At 37.8% G+C, this 17,757-nt stretch overlaps 1 protein-coding gene across 4 annotated transcripts in view; it reads right to left on the reverse strand.

Annotated features, from left to right (window-relative positions):
- Window positions 1-628: 628 nt before the first annotated feature.
- The window catches only part of LOC108680285 (serine/threonine-protein kinase MARK2), an 83,570-nt gene continuing 66,441 nt past the window's right edge, over window positions 629-17,757 (reverse strand). For 2 of the 4 annotated variants that reach the window (XM_018169082.2, XM_018169083.2), the window contains 2 exons: window positions 9,799-10,043; window positions 6,954-7,022 (listed from right to left, as the gene is read on the reverse strand). In XM_018169082.2, coding sequence (XP_018024571.1) covers window positions 7,016-7,022; window positions 9,799-10,043 — 252 coding nt within the window. In that variant the 3' untranslated portion in view covers window positions 6,954-7,015. Of the gene's footprint in view, window positions 6,307-6,914; window positions 7,023-9,798; window positions 10,044-17,757 lie in introns of those variants that run through there. The other 2 variants (XM_018169084.2, XM_018169085.2) reach the window with 2 other exon arrangements.

Consider the following 17,757-nt stretch of genomic DNA (forward strand, 5'->3'; position numbering starts at 1 on the left):
CACCATGGATCAGTATCGTTTCCAATTCGTGTATTCATGAATGAATCCGCTTACAGCATGGTTCATGCCAGCTTCCAATTTGTACCCTTTTGCATCATGGTTCAAAATAGGTTCCAATCCGTACGATGGTTCAGTATTACGTCACCATCTAGACTCCTATCAATTAGTTTACCTTTGTTATTGTGTTTGCATACTGTAGGCACAAGTTCAATTTGAGATATACTCTCCATATTTGTATTGCATTGGAACGGTACAAAAACCTTATGGAGTGTCGCCTTTGCTCATGTTCAAAGCTACGTCTCACCGGTGGCTCAGGTTACCTCAGATTTACTTTATTAGATTACTAATAATATGTTAAGAGTGACGCACTCGATCGGCGTATTATAGAGTACCGTATTCATCACCTGAGTACATTCATTATTTATTATCAACCGCGCCATAATGTTTCGCGACAGACGTATTTCCTAGCAAATCGATTGACCGGCATAACAGCATGGTCGAAAAATAGTTGCTGCACTATGTCTACCAATCGACGGAAAATTAATTAGTTAGAAGACAAAAAAACAATTTCAGTAAGGGAGTCTTCTTAGTAGTGATTACGATGTTGAAGGACAATAAAAGAACAACACGTGATCAAAATTTTTTTAGAATTATATTGCAGCGAATATCTCTGAAATGTAATCACGTTCCCTAGAGTCGTTTTGAGGACACAAGACAGGGCTGACATGCATCATCACTACATAATAAATATATCCGCTTGAAACATCAACTGTTAAAGGGAGTTAGCAAAGGCAAAAAAAAAAGAGTCCCGCATTATTGCCTTTTGAACGAAACTCCTATGCGTCCTCGGTACACGGGAATAATAATACGAATAAATTATACGCCGTCACTACTCTCTTCCCACACTTAAATCCGACGCATTTATACAGATTATACGGCAAATGATGAAAGAATATGAACGTCCAGGCGAAAGAACGTCCGCCTCTGATAAGCATTATTACACGCGGTGTCGTCTCGTGGTCTGTACCGTGACACGATACGATGCACTGTATGGTATCTCGCACAAAATTTAAACGCTTTTCGACAGCCATTATGCTTTTACGCAAGTGATAGTCACATCCCACAAGGTATCTGACGTTGAAAAACGTTGACTAAACGTTGTTTCAACTCTTAATCAGCGTTGTTTCAATGTCGTTTCTGATCGAGCCCGAGTCGTGACAGGCGAGCTATCGGACCAGTCATAATATAACCAGACAACTTTACCTGTCACAACCGCTGTCTCATGCAGCAACAAACCCAGTCACAGTAGCTTCATGGTATTGACACTCCACATTATAATACAGAAACAAGTTTATTTTTCAAGCTTACCGCGACTTTTACAAGCAGTTAACCACATCGGCATATGCTACCCCAAAATGAACCCCTGTGCGAGACAACGGCCCCAGAACGAGGAATAACAGGATTTAATTCAATATCCTGCAGTCGTTCCACGGAAATTGTATAGCAAAACAGCTTCAATGAAGGTATCGTATGAAGATTTTCCGCCGTGAGAAATATCAAGAAATGCAACGCATCATAAACCACACTAAAAGCCCGGTGTGACTGCAGTACGTTAATCAATACGGCTGTTGTCACTGGCAAGAACAAATGAATTTTACGGGAAGACCTAAAAAATTCACCTGAAATTCGGTAGCTCATCGGAAACACAAGAGAGATGCGAATACGTACGTTTATATGAATATCGCACAAAATTATATTTTTCTAAATTCAGCCATTTTCTACACAACTTTAGAAATTAAGAAGAAACAACTTTAGGCGAATGTCTGATAGATGGTCTTAAAGGAAGGCAACATAGAGGGAAAAAGCAGTGGCATAGCCTTAGCAGTGTTGCCCAGCAATTGGAGAGAGGAAAAGTGACTTTGTAACAGCAAATTGAAGCTGAGTGCCTGTGTGCAAGAAGCTGCATGAATAATAGACGCTGTATGTATGAAAGAAATGTCGTATGTCAGCAACCATATGGTTGCAGACCGTATGTTCAGGAGGTTGCCACGTTTCTGGTATCAACTGGAGCGGTTCAGCTTATCTCGGACATGAGGCGTTTTTCAGTTTCGGCGATCGATAAATCAAGAGAATATTTACATATACTTTTTGCGATACCAAGGAGTCTTGTGAAATTTCGATGCAACCAGCAAGCGACGCTATATCAAGCGCTACTCATTGGCTATCACAGCACGAGAGGTAAAACCATTAAAAGAAATGACGCTTTAAGTTTTGAGCACTTCATTAAATTTCGAAGGCCAAAATATTGTTCGGCTACTTAACACAAGATCCCAGTCAAATTAATTGATAATGTAGGAGAACGTACCACTAAGTTCAATGCACCAGGGTAATTACCGAAACTTTCACGCACAAAAAATTCAAAAGATCGAAAACTCGCAAGCAGAACCTTCAAGATGATCTAGTCGAAAGTTGTGTGCTAGAAACGCGGCGAATTTACAAGAAACTATAAACACTAGATATGATTGCATTCAAAGCTACAAAGTATACACATTTGAGGAATTTCTATAACAGGTACCTGATTAGTAGTGCTACAGTTCCAGGACCAGAAATTCAGAAGGATATTTGTATTACTGTAAAGTAGAATGATTTAGTTGTGTGATCTTGAGACATCTTGATTACCCGCGGAAAAATGAGCGTAGAAAACAAAAAAGCTAAGCATTTTTTTCTTTTAGAGTGACTGCCAGAAAACCGGGATGAAGTATCTACTGTACAAGCAACTCACAGTTAAAATTTATCTCTGCTGATTTCACAGTGCGGGAAATTTTTTAGTGCGGACCAAGTTTCACAATGGCAATAAATCACAACGAAAAAAAATTGTCTATGAATTGCCTAGAAATCTAGTGTCATTGGAGTAGAAATGAAATTAGAATCATGTTCTCAGTTCACGGGATGAGAAAACAAATTATATTAGGTCGATGAGAAGAGCACACTAGAAAATTGTACCACTCTATGCCATACTCAACCATACGTACAAATTTATACAAATTCGCCCATTTCTTGCCAGCCATAAGTATAAGGAAGGGATATAGCATTTAGAGTAGTATAACTCACAGCAGTAGACGAACGTTGAGCTCATTAACAATAGGAGCTCTCTTTTTCAATGTTAGCGACAAGATTGCATTTTAGATCAGAAATTATCGTTTAAAAAATTCAATAAATGATGGCATAATGCCGGTAGTTAAGGAGGCCGAGATACTAATTAAACCAAAGGGAGATGTTACAGATGAATGAATCTTTTGACACTGGAACAAAACTATTTACCGTGACTAAAGCCCTATTTCATACGCGAGAAAATTGATGATACACCGAATGTCTGATTCTAAAGTTCAAATGAGTGTGAAAAAAATTCTCTGCGTGGAGAACAAGTTAGTTTAATGCGATGGTTATTTCATTTTTAGAACAATTGTTGTAGCTGTGGGAACGTGAGAAAAGTTCACAAAGAGAAATGTTCGTTCAAATGACATTAGAAGAATATACAGCAGGATCAAAGGTAGCTTTGGCTGAAAGAAAATACAAACGACGACTGGTAAACGCCACATTAACACCTACCCTCGCCACATCCCTAACGGCACAGGAAAACGAGATGACAGTGCGTTGCTATACAGAAAGTAGGAGTTCGAACCACTACTTCACGCTAGTCGGTAACAAAAATACGTATAGTGTCACCTGGTCCAGACTCCTGCTACAGTTAAATTAGGCCTATAACAACATACCTTCAGGAAGATATTATTCATGAATTAATTAATGTACAAGCTACTTTATACAGCCCAAGCTACTATCACTAGTACCTGGAGGCGAACCAACAAGTCAGAGTCGCTTGGAGTCTTTCAGAATAATTAAGTTTCTGCCCTATCTTACACTATCGCTCAGAGAAATTAACGAGTCATATTGTTCAAATACTGACACACTTTCTGCACGTGGCACTGATACGCTTTCTACCCGGGCCAAACTAGTTCAGGATGACTCACACAAGACCGAAAAGTACATCACTATTTGGACAGTCTCACTTATTTCTCTGAGTGTAGATGATTTACCACACAAAGAACACCTCGCGTGATCTCCTTGACGCTCAGTTGGAACTGTTCCCTTTATGGTTCAACTTTTAAAACAAATATTCACTTAATTTAAAAGGTGGATAGAAACTCATTGCGAGTTCTCATATCAAAGAAATAGGTATCGTCTGTTAAATTTACTAATATTAGAGTTTATTAAAGCACAGGAAAAACGCAGACTTTACAATTTCACATGACCAACGTGAACTAAAAAAAAAAGAAGCGTGAGTTGTTGAACGGAGAAACAATAAATAATCAATCGCGAACTCAAAATGAAACCAAAAATATAATACGACCAGAAATTCTTGCACATGACCACAGCAAGAACGAAAGTGCATCGCTATTTGGATAAAGTCTCACTCATTAACCCGAGTGTATTTCTCTGCGTTATGTAAACACGTGAACGAAATCTGACATTTTGTACAAATTTACTCGAAACGCTTTAAAATAATTATACAATATATGAACAAAGATTCCCCCCGATTTGACGTTGAGTTAGATGTTGATTAAGCACAACTTTTCTTCAATGAAAGTAGAAGATATAGTTTGTCTATACCATCAAGTTTATCAGCGGTTACGCCAATTAGACATCAATCTTGCACAGAATTAGGTGGGTCATGTTAGCACGAAAATATCCACGAATGCCATATATTGAAAAACTGACTGATGGTAAATTTGATTCATGAATTGGAAGTGATTTGATCTAATAATACTACCCATCAGAAAATTAGAGCGTACATGTGTAATAAATCTGGATTTGATCGTCCAAGGATATACAGGATAAGTGTGAGCGAATGAAGGCATCCTCGAATTCGATCCTAAAGTCATGGCTCTGTTCAAAGTGGCCTGCAGACTTTTTTACCGTTCTCATATTCCCAGTTTTGTTCAATAATATAATAACCAAATTAAATTTAAGATATCAGCAAGAAAACCATTAGCAAAGCTGAAACAGCTTTTCGACTCTGAATAGCTCAACGGAAACGAAAATAGAAACACTATGATCCGATTTAATCCATATAAATTGCAAAATAAATGTATGACAAATAAAATAGTTAAGATAACTTCGATGATTCAGTTCGCATTGTCACTGGTTCTACACTTACATTTCGCAAAACTCGGAGGTTATATTCACAGATATGAGACCATCGGGGGGGCTTTGAACTACTCAGTAAGTACCTACTCAATAATTCACCCAAGAAGCGACGGCTCATCTCAAGATTGCGTTTTATTACGAGCAAAAATAACGTTCAAGACGTAAATATTATCGCTCAAAAGGTAATAAATGATACGTACAAAGCACGACCAAGTCGACCTAAGAACCCTCATCGCACTTGGGAATTTATTTTCATTTGTCTACCGTAAATCTTGAAGGTTTTTCCCTTGAGGACGTCTGGAATATAATTAAGTGGTAAAAACCGAACATACAAAGAACATACACAGCATTCAAACTTCGTTCGCTAATTCCCAACTTCCACTAACCTGAATCAACGTTGGAACATAAAACAAAACAAACCAAAAGAACGTTCTTACATCAAAATGTATTAAGCCTCGGGAACGTACACGTTTTGCACATGTTAACATTGATTCACAAACGAAAAAGTTTCTTCCTTGTAACTCCGAAGATAAAAGAACTTTTCACTGCTTCCAGTCCACCGTAGAAACACGACTCGTAGTTTAAGCGTAGATAATACAGGCCTGCAACCTTACATCACAAGACACTGAAACGTTTGTAACTTTTCAATGAACGTTTTCACATGGACAACGAACGTTTTCGTAAAGTTCCATCAGTCCAACACCAACACCGAGCCTGCTCTCTAGCATCACTGAACTTGCGCCATCCTAATGTAATTCACGAGGCATTACCACACCAAGACAAATGACGAAACAACGTCGGGCTTCAGCATCAGATGCCTGGTCGGTACGTACCCGCAGCGGATGTATCCACAATAGCATAAGTATCATTATTATTATTATCATTATTAAAAATTCCTACAGGGAGCGTGTCATCCTAATCCCCGTCATGAGTGGAAGCGGTGGGACTGCGGTGCAAAGCTTCCCCTATCTCGAGGTCCCCACTTAGTCACAGCTTCAGCTCGTTGGCAATCTTGCTGGCAATGTTCTTAAAGGCAATACTCGTGCCAGATATTCTCTTGAAACGCACGCCGCTCAAGCTCAGTCTGGGTAGCTTACACACCTGCACATCGAAGCACATATTAATTCTTCATGGCATAGAGTCGATAACAAGCATAGGGTGCAATAACTATACATTAAAATAGTTGTTATTGAACATGGCTCTTTGAAAGAAAAATCCGCAGAAAATAGCCATAGTTTTTATTTTAAATCAAGAGGATTTTCAGTAAGCAGACAATTCCCTTTAAACTTTTCTTTGAAAAAAAAAAATATTGCTACCCTGCCAACTTATCACGCGTTACTTAATGACTAAAACTCACCTCAATTTCTCACTGCACCATGGTGTCGTTTATATCAGGATCCCTTTGTTTAATGTTATTCCTACCCAAGTTGCCAACATATGGTTCCGTATACCTACCTTTCTTGGGCTTGGGGGACGGAGGACGATGAAGGGAGCGCATCAGCGCGACTATGGACCAGAAACTCCTTAACTCGACAATAATGCCATATAAGATGTCAACAACTTACCTTAATCTCCCACTGCTCCATGGTGTCACATTAATGACATATATAATGCCCTATAAAATGACCAAAACTCGCCTCAATCTCCCACTGCACCATGGTGTCACATTAATGCCATATATAATGCCCTATAAAATGACCAAAACTCACCTCAATCTCCCACTGCACCATGGTGTCGTCTATATCAGGATCCCCGTGTACACAGAGCAGCAAGAACTTCTCCCGCTGTTCATAATCACAATGGTTGGCGTCTAATACCTGCGGCACACACACAACCATGCAGACCGTCATTACAAGGTGCCTTCCATAGGCAGTTAATGGATCTTAAACATCAATGATAAACCAAGGCATGAATCATCCGAAAAAAAACTGTTAAAGAGAGTGGCCAGAGTTGTATAGTATTGAGGGAAGGAAATTTTGAACTCAAAAAATAAAATTAGTGATAATAATAAAAAAAATTATGATGCCAGTTACGGAGACTAAATTTAGGCTGAGGGAAATTATAGATTAAAAACGGTTCGATGGATTTTGATTTGAAACTTGTTATATATTAATATTTGAAGTACGAAAAATTGCTGTAAAATGTAGGCAAATTCACTCGCTTCAAAGATATAAGGATAATAGATAAATGACCTGGAATTTATGAAAACGCATATGCATCAGGGAATCAACTCAGAACACATCAACAGCGTTCTGGAAACGTCATCAGTAATAATCGCTTAATAATTCAAGATATTAATCAAGGATGATGTGGTCAGAAATTGATCAATTTGTGATTACAAAAGGTTAGCGAGAACCAGAAATAGAGAAATAATAAATCACTAGCTAATGAACAATTATTAAATTTGGATTTACCTAGATTCAGGGACTTCTGTTATAATTCCATAATTTCATGAGGTTAACTATGAATAAATTCATCAAGTATCGAGAAGAAATTATGAAGCCAACATTTCGCTGGACGATTCACGATAATGTAACTTACATGTTAAGATACAATAATATATATCAATGCACACACATAACAATGTATATATATTGAAAAGTTCCTTTTAATATTCAACATAATTCAATAGATTAGTACGAGAGAGACAAGGTGGAGGATCAGAGGAATAACCCATAAGAAGAAGAGGAAAATTAATCAGTGGGGTGGATGGGAACAACATGCTAATCGGAAAAACGTGCCAAACAGGAAAGGAAGAAGTGATAAGTTGATAACAACATAATCAATGAATTGATATCAATATAAGTGATGAATTGATATCAACATAAGTGATGAATTGATATAAACATAAGTAATGAAATGATGTCAACATAAGTGATGAATTGATGTCAACATAAGTGATGAATTGATGTCAACATAAGTGATGAATTGATGTCAACATAAGTGATGAATTGATATCAACATAAGTAATTAATTGATATCAACATAAGTTATGAAAGGATATCAACATAAGTTATGAAAGGATATCAACATAAATGATGATTAGACGTCAACAGAAGACCCAAAAAATTTCCCAGTAGAACATGATATTTAGGCCTACCTGGACAGGAATTCACCCGTTACAGTAAAGATGATTGCAGGTAAAACAAAATCAGACCAAAATCACCAAATACTACAATAGGTTCGAATTTTACTTCTGAATATCAAACCTGAACTTACCAACAGGACAATTTCAGTGACAAAAATAAAAAATGAAATTTTTAGAATTCCGACTATGAATATGAGGCAAGCGTTATTATAGCAAGAGAGTGAGGTGATGAAATGAGATCGAAAACATTTGTATGATCAAGTAAATAAAATCTATGAATATGAATAAGCTACGAATAATATTTCCCAGACATAAGTGATATGAAAGCAGGTTAATCAGATTGGCGAAGCGATCGGGTCATTGCACGAACGTTATTACTTCGGACACGGAATTATGATGCGTGATCAGACGGACTAGCATAGATGAACAAACTTTAAAACAAATGCGTTAAAAGGCTATTAAAAAATGAGATGAACTACATGATAACATGGAGATGAATTTGAGGTCCGTTAAGTCATTCGCAAATATGCTTATGGAAAATCAATACAAGAACCCAGAACATAAATACAAAATAAAACAGCTGTCACAAAAATATTCTCGTGTTTCAAACAACCAGATGAAGCAGAAAAGATGAAGTTGTTGTCAGTCAAGTCACTCGCAAATCAACTTGGCAAGTCACCACATTAGCCGAGTTTTTATTCTAGAAGCGAAGTCGATCGTTGAAGCGAATTAATGATCGTTTAACGTAAAGAAAATTAACAATGACAGAAAAGGTTGAACAATCAGTCAAGGTGCTTGTAGTTTAATTTCAGAAACTGAGACAAAACATATTGAGCGTCGGAGATTGATGCTTTAGTTCAAGTAATACATTGAGTCGCTAATTTAATAGAAATTGAACAAAAAAAAAAAAAACACGGCGCATTATTAAATTTTAAGCCTGGTTCAAAAGGTCCGTAAGCACAATAAAAAAATTCCACGCACGGCGAAGGTTGCAGGGCAACTTTCCCGGTAAATGAATTGTACAAGACGTACAACCTAGGGACAATTTCATTACATAAAAAAAGGGAGTTACGGGTGACAAGTAAAGGTCAGAAACGCACCCCTCCTCCCATACAGCAGGAAACTAGCGCCCAACAAAAATCTAGACCAACCACGATGCAGACCCAAGAAGGAACAACACAAAGCGAATCGCCCGAAAAAGCTTTGAAGCGTTGCATTTTCGTCATGACGAAAATATTTGGACTATTTCTTAAGTATCAATAAGCTTACAAATCAAATGGGATGGATGAATTAGTACGACAAAGGATTTATATATCAATGAAAAATGTCAAACGGTATTAATTTGCTTAGAATCAAAATTTGCAGTGGTCATGAGGAGAAATTGAATCGCAGTTGACACTGGAGGACCACATAGGGTTGATAATGGGTTTGCCATGTGACTTAACAGAGACATGATTTATCAAGCCAGCCTATATCGAGTCAGCGGAGGTTTTGACAGCTCGTACCTAAAAGTTTTGGACAGCTGAGGCCGCCTAAAGCTACGCTGATGAAAGGATGTGCGCAAAGAAGGCCCGCTTGAAGGAGGATCGTTTGTAGGAGGAAGCTGTTGATCTAAGGTATCAGAGGGCTGGCATTTCACGGAGGGGACTTCGAGGTGTGAAGGACGTGCAATTGAAGACCGATGTGGGTTATAGTTATCGGATGGTTGAGGTTGAGGCAGTATGTATCCGGTAGGTTGAGTTCCTGAAGGCTGAGGAAAGGGAAACACATAGCATGACAATTCGCAAATGCACCGCAAACCGCCAGCAAAAATGGAATTATGAGGTAACAGCAAGGACCTTTACCCTCAGCAGTTAACAGAGATGAGCAGCATCTGACCATAATTCGACGATGATTTCAAAACACTGGATTAAGTTTATTCAATTCGGACTGCAATGAGCTAATGAGCGAGAACTTGATGAACAAGACCACCATCGAACAGGAAACTTGATAACTGAGAGTTCACTCGATTGAAACATGAAGATCAATTAAAACAATTTGAAACCAGTGAGCGCTCGGTAGCTGGACAAGACTAGCATACAAATATGTTGAACATGAGTCAGGAAAGGTTAGACTAATTCGGGTAAGACTTAAGGAGCGATTTGGAAAAAATTTGTTAGTATGCTGACTATGCTCTTCTTTTCCATCCCTCATTAATCGGATATTTCCTAGACCCTATGCCACTAAAACATAACCCAAGAACAGTTGAACATATTTGTAAATTCCACAAGCACTAAGAACGTCGCAACAGTTTCATCAATAGGCCAGAAATAGAAGCAATATCGATCAAGCAAAATGTCGAACCATCTCAGAGAACGCTGATCGAAGTAGAAAGTAGTGGATTAGTAGGTGAGAAAGTTGCCTACGAGAAGAAAAGAGAATGTACACTGAAAGTGTACTGGAACACTGAAACTGTACATGAACATTTGCACAAAGACATCAATCGTCATCCCAGAGTAGTGAGAATGGAAGCAGAAATGAAGAATCTCCAATCACCCGCTGAGAAACAGCACTCAAAAGAATCTTTTCATCATCTCTGCATTTACGATGTTTGGAACTCAAGAACTTTTTGAGACAGCTATTGTAATGATGCATTCGTGTAATATCAAGTTTCTTGCGCTTGACAGTGGTAAATTTCGGAGCATTTGGAAGCGATGATCAAGATAACTGACTTATTTCGGCTACTAATAGATATTGTAACAGAAACACTACCTTTCATAAAGAAGTTTCAATCGAAAACAACGGTCGTGTTAAAAAAAAACTAACGTGTCAGGAACGTGACTAGTCTTGTCAAAAACTTCGAACCAAGTTTTATTAAGGAAAAGAGAAAAAATATAATGGTAGTCGAGAACATAAATGCAGTGAAATATAAAAAAATGTACCCGAGACTAACCGAAAATTTACAGCATGCGCGGGATAACTGAGAAGCAGGAAGGGGACATAAAAGAGGATGGAATTTGCAGTTAAGTAACTTAGTTCGAAAAAAGGAAGCCGAATTGAATAAGGAATAAAAACAAGCTCTTACACAAAAGTACTTATAGTTTCATCATGAATATTTAAGTTTAAAAAGAACTCAAAACTTGCAATAAATAACGAACGAGATACAATAAAGATTGAGTTTTGCACGTGTGAGGTAGGGTTAGTGCGTCACAAAATTCTTTTAATAGAAGAAGAGTGCGTCACTGAGCTCGATGACATGCGATGTTAAGTAAACATCCTTCGTAACTAGTAAGCCTATAGGACCCTATTTATTAACATAAAGACAACACACTAAAAATTGAGGACTGCGCAAAACACCTAAGCCCGCCACACACGCCATTCACTATTACTTCCTAAATTACGAATCACGAATCTTATTAATTTGCACGATAATTAATTATAGTAAAGTTTGAGGGTTCATGTAAACACTAAAGTTTTTGGTACATACATATTTGGTCGACAATTAAGGCCTCTAGGTCAAGTAAGAAAATAGATGACAATTTGGTCACGTTTATGCGTGCACTGGAATATACGTTGAGTTGGTTATACACGAATCGATAATGAGAACCATTAGACGGAAAGACGTTTAGGCAAATACGACAAGGTTGAACAAAATCTAAACAAAGAAGATCTTTAATACTTCTGACAAGACTAATCCAAGCATAAATATTCGGGATTTTATGTGAAATTTCTCACGTCATAGCTTTGGCATAGATTGAAGAACATAGCAACCATCACGGATTTACAAGTAGAAAAAAGAACGGAACCTTTTTCCGGACTCTTGTGTGCGGTAAAGTTTCGAGTATTGGAGAAAATTTACAAAGAATCGAAGGCTGAGGATAACGTGGAGAAGCTAATGAAATAATCGTGAAGTCTTGATTCATGTAGGGAGAACCATTAAAGAGACGCTTTAACTCCACTTAATAGTTAAATTTCGGGGTATTAGATGAGCTTAATTAATATACTTAATATACGATACTTAATAGAATTTAATTACTTGTTGATCGATATAAAAGCTTCCTCGTTATAGCTAAAGTTACGCGTGTGTGGCGGGCGGGTTTCAGTGGGTTGATCAAGACGTCGTTCATAATAAACATCAAACCATCGAAGATTTATAATTATAAACGACGAAACAAGCAGAGAACAATATAATTATTGAGAAACTTGATTAGGAAAAGTGAAGAGCTGCTTGAATGACAAAATAACAAGTACGGATGAAATATGGTAGGTATGGGAGACGGAAGGCTACAGTCGAAGTAATAGGTGCCTAAAGGTAATGGTCTAGAATAAAAAGAACATAAATAGAGTATTATATACATATTTACAAGTCTATAAAATAAAGTAGAAGGAAAGTGTCAAGTTAGTAAGATGGTGGTGTTCAATTCAATATAATAAAAGTAAACACGAATATAATCGTACCTACCACCATCAATCACCTCCTGGTAGTGGTGATTGTACACCAAAGTCCAGCACCACCACCACCACCACCATCATCACGTCATCATCCTCTTGTTTCATGCCTAATTTCATCACTCTACACGAAAATCAACTACATCGTATCTTCATAACATGTTCCATAACAAGACGTAGTTTGGCACATACACGATTGAAATACGAATAATATTTTTGTTCTTCACAGAAATGTGCCACACTAGCGGAGTTTTCTATACAAATGGGTGAGGTTAAAACGATAAAAACTTAGCGGAAGCGAAACTCGAAAAATTAGAGAAGTTAAACGTAAGTGGCGTTTCAAAAGATGAAACCTAAGAAAACAAATTTTTGGAAAAAATCCCTTCAGATCGTGAATGAGTTACACTCCGAAATCCCATCATTGTGAAAGCGCAAAGTATTCGAACTCAGAGCGAAGTAATATAAGATGTTAAGTCTAAAAATCCAAGTCAGAAAAAGAAGAGAAAGTAGAATTAAATTAAAGGATAAAGTGGAGTGACAACAAGGTGAGAAAGTATTCAAAGTTAGAATAAAACTGATAAACAAAAATAATAGATTTTAGTTACAAAATTAAGAGAGATATTTACCTACAACAAAGTGTTTATTGAAATAAACAATGTTTAACGAAGAGAAGGATTAGCGCAAACAAAGGCATTTGAGGGAGCCAAATTTAAAGAAGCGAATGCAAAACAGTGCGCAAGATGAAAAATTGGTTTGCAGCTTCAGAAGATGCCCTATTTAGGACAGGAACTTAGAAAGGATCTGACCTTGCAAGCAAATATAGAGAAGCTTCATGCCAGAGAAGGGCCACATCTAACGATTAGTTAGTTAAAAGTAACAATAGGGGCCGTACTATCAAAAATAGTTTAGTAGCGTTCGTAACTACGGCAGCCAATCATTGACGGCTTCTCAAGCTAAACCCGCCAATCACAGACGAGAAATCGTCCGCTACGTGTAATTAGACCGTTACGTGTGCTTAGGCCGTTACGTGTGCTTATGCCGTTACGTTGCTTAGGCCGCTACGTGTGCTTAGGCCGCTACGTGTACTTAAGCGAGTTTTGAAGTACGGCCCCAAATTTGAAAAGCATGACAAATTCAACGGCGAACCAACAATTCAATCAGGTTAAGAGGGTTCTGGTAACATAAAGGGCTTTAGATAATTTACGATTTATTCCATTGACAAAGATAACATGAAATTACTCGGGGAATTTGAAGAACAATAAAGATTAAAGTGACAGTTTACACGCTTCCCAAAACTTGAAGAAAAAAAAAACCTCGACGGTCAAATTCGTTCAGAGAAATTACCAAGTATGAATAATTATCAAAACTCGAGCTTGATTAGTGACCAACTGTCTATTTTTCAAAATTTTGAAATTTATAATGTCGGTATCTGTAGTTCTATGTTACCGTCCGATCCAAACTGTCCCAAAGCAAAAATGACGAACTAATTTTGAACCATGACGACTGTTCACAAATAATTACTGAACTTTAAATCGGAGTAAATGGTTCTGTCCGTATAATAATATTATTATTATGTTCACATCAGTCAATGAAAAAACATCAATGAGGTGGTTAACCAATGCAAAGCTAAGAGCACCATGACGTTTTTAGACTATTGTCATGTGTCATTGTACGTGAAGGATGACTACACACTATAGTATGTGATGTCCATGGTATGCGATGTTAACGAATATGAAAAACGACCAAGATGAATAGAAGAATTTTTAATACCGACCGAATAGGTTAGTCGTGCTTCAGTGAAAACGTAATAGCAAATAATATATCAAATGAATGAAGGTTAGGTAAAGCGGTGTAGCATAGGAAACAATCTGGAATACAGGAAAAAAATGAACGTCAACAAATAAGTCGAATGTGAAATTGATGTATAACGAGCGATTGCTATCCTTGGTGAGGTAACCACCACATCAATATACCTGGCATCAATAGTGGCCAATAATGAAAAACCACCTAACTATCCCAACGCATTTACATAATAAATTTAACGATCATTTCTTTCGGTGTGATGGAATGGCTTTGAGGCAGATAGTACAATAACCTGAGTAAAGGTAGAATTGCGACTCGTACTTTATTCCTATGTTTTTAGACAACGCGAACCGTGAAACGCGTTTTATTAGATACAGCATAACGATCGTATATGCAGACAGGGTTCCTTGTTAGTGTAGATGAGTAACAAGCTGCATCAGAAACAAAATTGTTAAGGCGAAAGAAGGTCAAACAAAATAGCAACAATGTTAATAAATGAGAAAAACCCAAATGCTCGAATACACGAAACCAAGGCCACCCAAAAGGGTAAAGCAAAATTAAATGCCACTTGTGAGACAAATATGAAACCGAAGCGGAAACTCGTGACGGAAACAAAGATAAGATCGCGAAAAAAGGGGTTTATCCTAGAGCAACAAGGGAAATATATATACAAGATATTGACCATTTAGAGATACAAAAGAGCAAGCTATATTGATTACTTGTCTTCGCGCTAGGATGGTGGTGATGATGGTTGTGGTGGTGGTGATGGTGGCTGCGTATTAATGGAGGCACGGCTACGGTTACACACGCTTGTAGGTAAACCACTTGCACAACCAAGCAACACGCCGAGGGTTGCAGCTTCTCGGGGTGTGGGCGTGTGGCTGGTTTAGTGGCTAAGGAGTGTAGCTTGAGCGAAGTGTAGGTGTGTGGCGTGTAACTTGTGATTATTGTTACGAGTATCGGTGTGTTGCGTGTGCTAAATTTTTTGTAAGTTGGTGTGTAGCGTGTGCTTAGTTATTTGTGTGTAGGCGTGAAGCGTAAAACATATGCTCATTATTTTGCGTGTGAGTGTATAACGTGTAAATTTAGCTTAGTGTTTTAAGTGTCGGAGTGTAGCGTATACATTTTTCTTATTAATTTCATTGCACCGAGTAACTTGTGCATCAGGAGACGACGAGTGCGTCGAAATAATCTGTAAGTGGAATCGCAGAATTTCGTGAAATTATAGGTGCGTTCGTTAAGTGGAGTCACCGACGGAATCTGATGATGCTGTTGAAATATTTGTGTTGGCCAGAGTTCACCATTGGGCACAGAAACAATGCGAGTTGCACTCAGAGGAATGAGTAAGATTTTGTCCAAATAGCGCTGCACTTTCAGCCCGCATGTGAGTCAGTCTGACGCAGTATCAGTGCCATGTCCGCTCTCTGCTTGTGTGAATGTGATCGGACCCAACCATTTTTCTCGGTGCGAGTCAAAAGTTCTGAGTGAGTGGCAGTGAAGTTGGAAGAGTGAAATTCGTATAAAACGAAACGGATCTCGGGGGAATTCGTAACGAGGTTGTTTGTTACGTTCGAGTGTGATGATGCGAAGGCGTTGATTTCGATGTGATGATAACAGCAAGGCAGGTGTAGAGTCCAGGAAGAAGTTCTAATACGGTGAAGAGAGTTCAGTCTCGTGATGCAAGCTCTCGCGTGAAGAACTCATCAGAAATCGAAACTCAATTGCAGGGGCAAATAGTAGGTCGGATTCAAACTTTTTCTTCGATTTCTCATCGAAGAACAAATGCACTGTAGGTTCATCACAATTTTGGACAGGTTGACGCGCTCGATTCCAGGATCACTCATCTTTCGAGCTACTCAATACATTTCATCAAACATATATCGCTATTTTTTTCAGGTATAGGATAGATTTTTCAGGAGGTGAGGACTGCCACAAAACGACTCTGAGAATTGTCCTCGTTTCTTCATTATAATTTTCTTATTTTTTCAATTTTCACTTCTTTTGCGGCTACTTGAATTGAGCTTCACCAGCATAGAACAACACAAACCATCAATATAAGATAGAAGACATCAATTTAAATTATTGCATAAGAAAAAGCTCATGATTCCACATTTTTCATTGAAATACAATTGATGACATGGAAGCACATCAGACACGTACGAAACAAGTGCACCTGCACAACTCCTAAGTACGAACAACATACAACAACGATGAGACAACAAATGTTCAGAGAACATTCCTCGCCATAATAGCGAGTTGAATTTCAGATAATATTCACTTCAAGCTGATAACTATCAGCTAAATTTCAGATCAATTGGAAATATACTGAAGGCCAAGTTGCTTCTAACAACTAAACACGAACTGCTGTCCCTGTGCTGCAAAAGCAAAAGCATGAAGACTGTTTTGATCCGAAATGAACTTCGTATGAATACCCAAGTTACTTCTATTCTTTATAAGGATTATATCTACATATTTATTATTAGCAACACCTATTTTGACGGAGCTCATGCACGAGCATAATTCTAACCACGTGTGCGAGCACACAATTAAATTGTCAGTGATATTTAGAATGATATTATATTCCCGAAGCAACGCACTAGATAAGATACACTAATATCTTTATGATTTCTTCTTCAGATAAACCACGATCTTAACAGCATTATTATTATATTTATCTAAACAGCTTTATTCAGACAATTTAGGCCAGACTTGGCTGATATAATCTATGTATTGGGTGCTAGGATTAAATTAATTAACCTTCATAGGCGCGAAGGTCGCTTGATATGTTCTGATTGATAAAAAATATGAAGCCTTTACAAATCGCGTTTTCGAATTCTTGTTCTCGTGTTGGCTCCTGAGGGTAACACAGAGATAGGAATTAGCAAGTAAACATATGTCAACAGTTACCCACCAATAATACGCAAATATATACAAGTGAGGATGTCTTTCAACGATAGAAGGTATGGAGATGCATGCCAAAGAGATCGCCTCTTCCCTGAGAACTACATAGTAATGTCACAGATCAGGATCCGTACTATTAAAGATAGTTACGAGACCTTAACACCGTCCGCTAATTAATGATGGCTTTTCAGGTTAAATCCACCAATTATAAACGAGCAAGTGATCGCTACATATAGTGTGCATAGACCGCTAAATTAGGCAGGTTTTGACAGTTGGTACGGCCCAAGGATTTTCTCTATAGATAGTTAAGAAACACGACTCTGAGATCAGAA

The sequence above is a fragment of the Hyalella azteca genome, unplaced genomic scaffold, assembly GCF_000764305.2.
Source record: "Hyalella azteca isolate HAZT.00-mixed unplaced genomic scaffold, Hazt_2.0.2 contig9045, whole genome shotgun sequence".
Lineage (NCBI taxonomy): Eukaryota > Metazoa > Arthropoda > Malacostraca > Amphipoda > Hyalellidae > Hyalella > Hyalella azteca.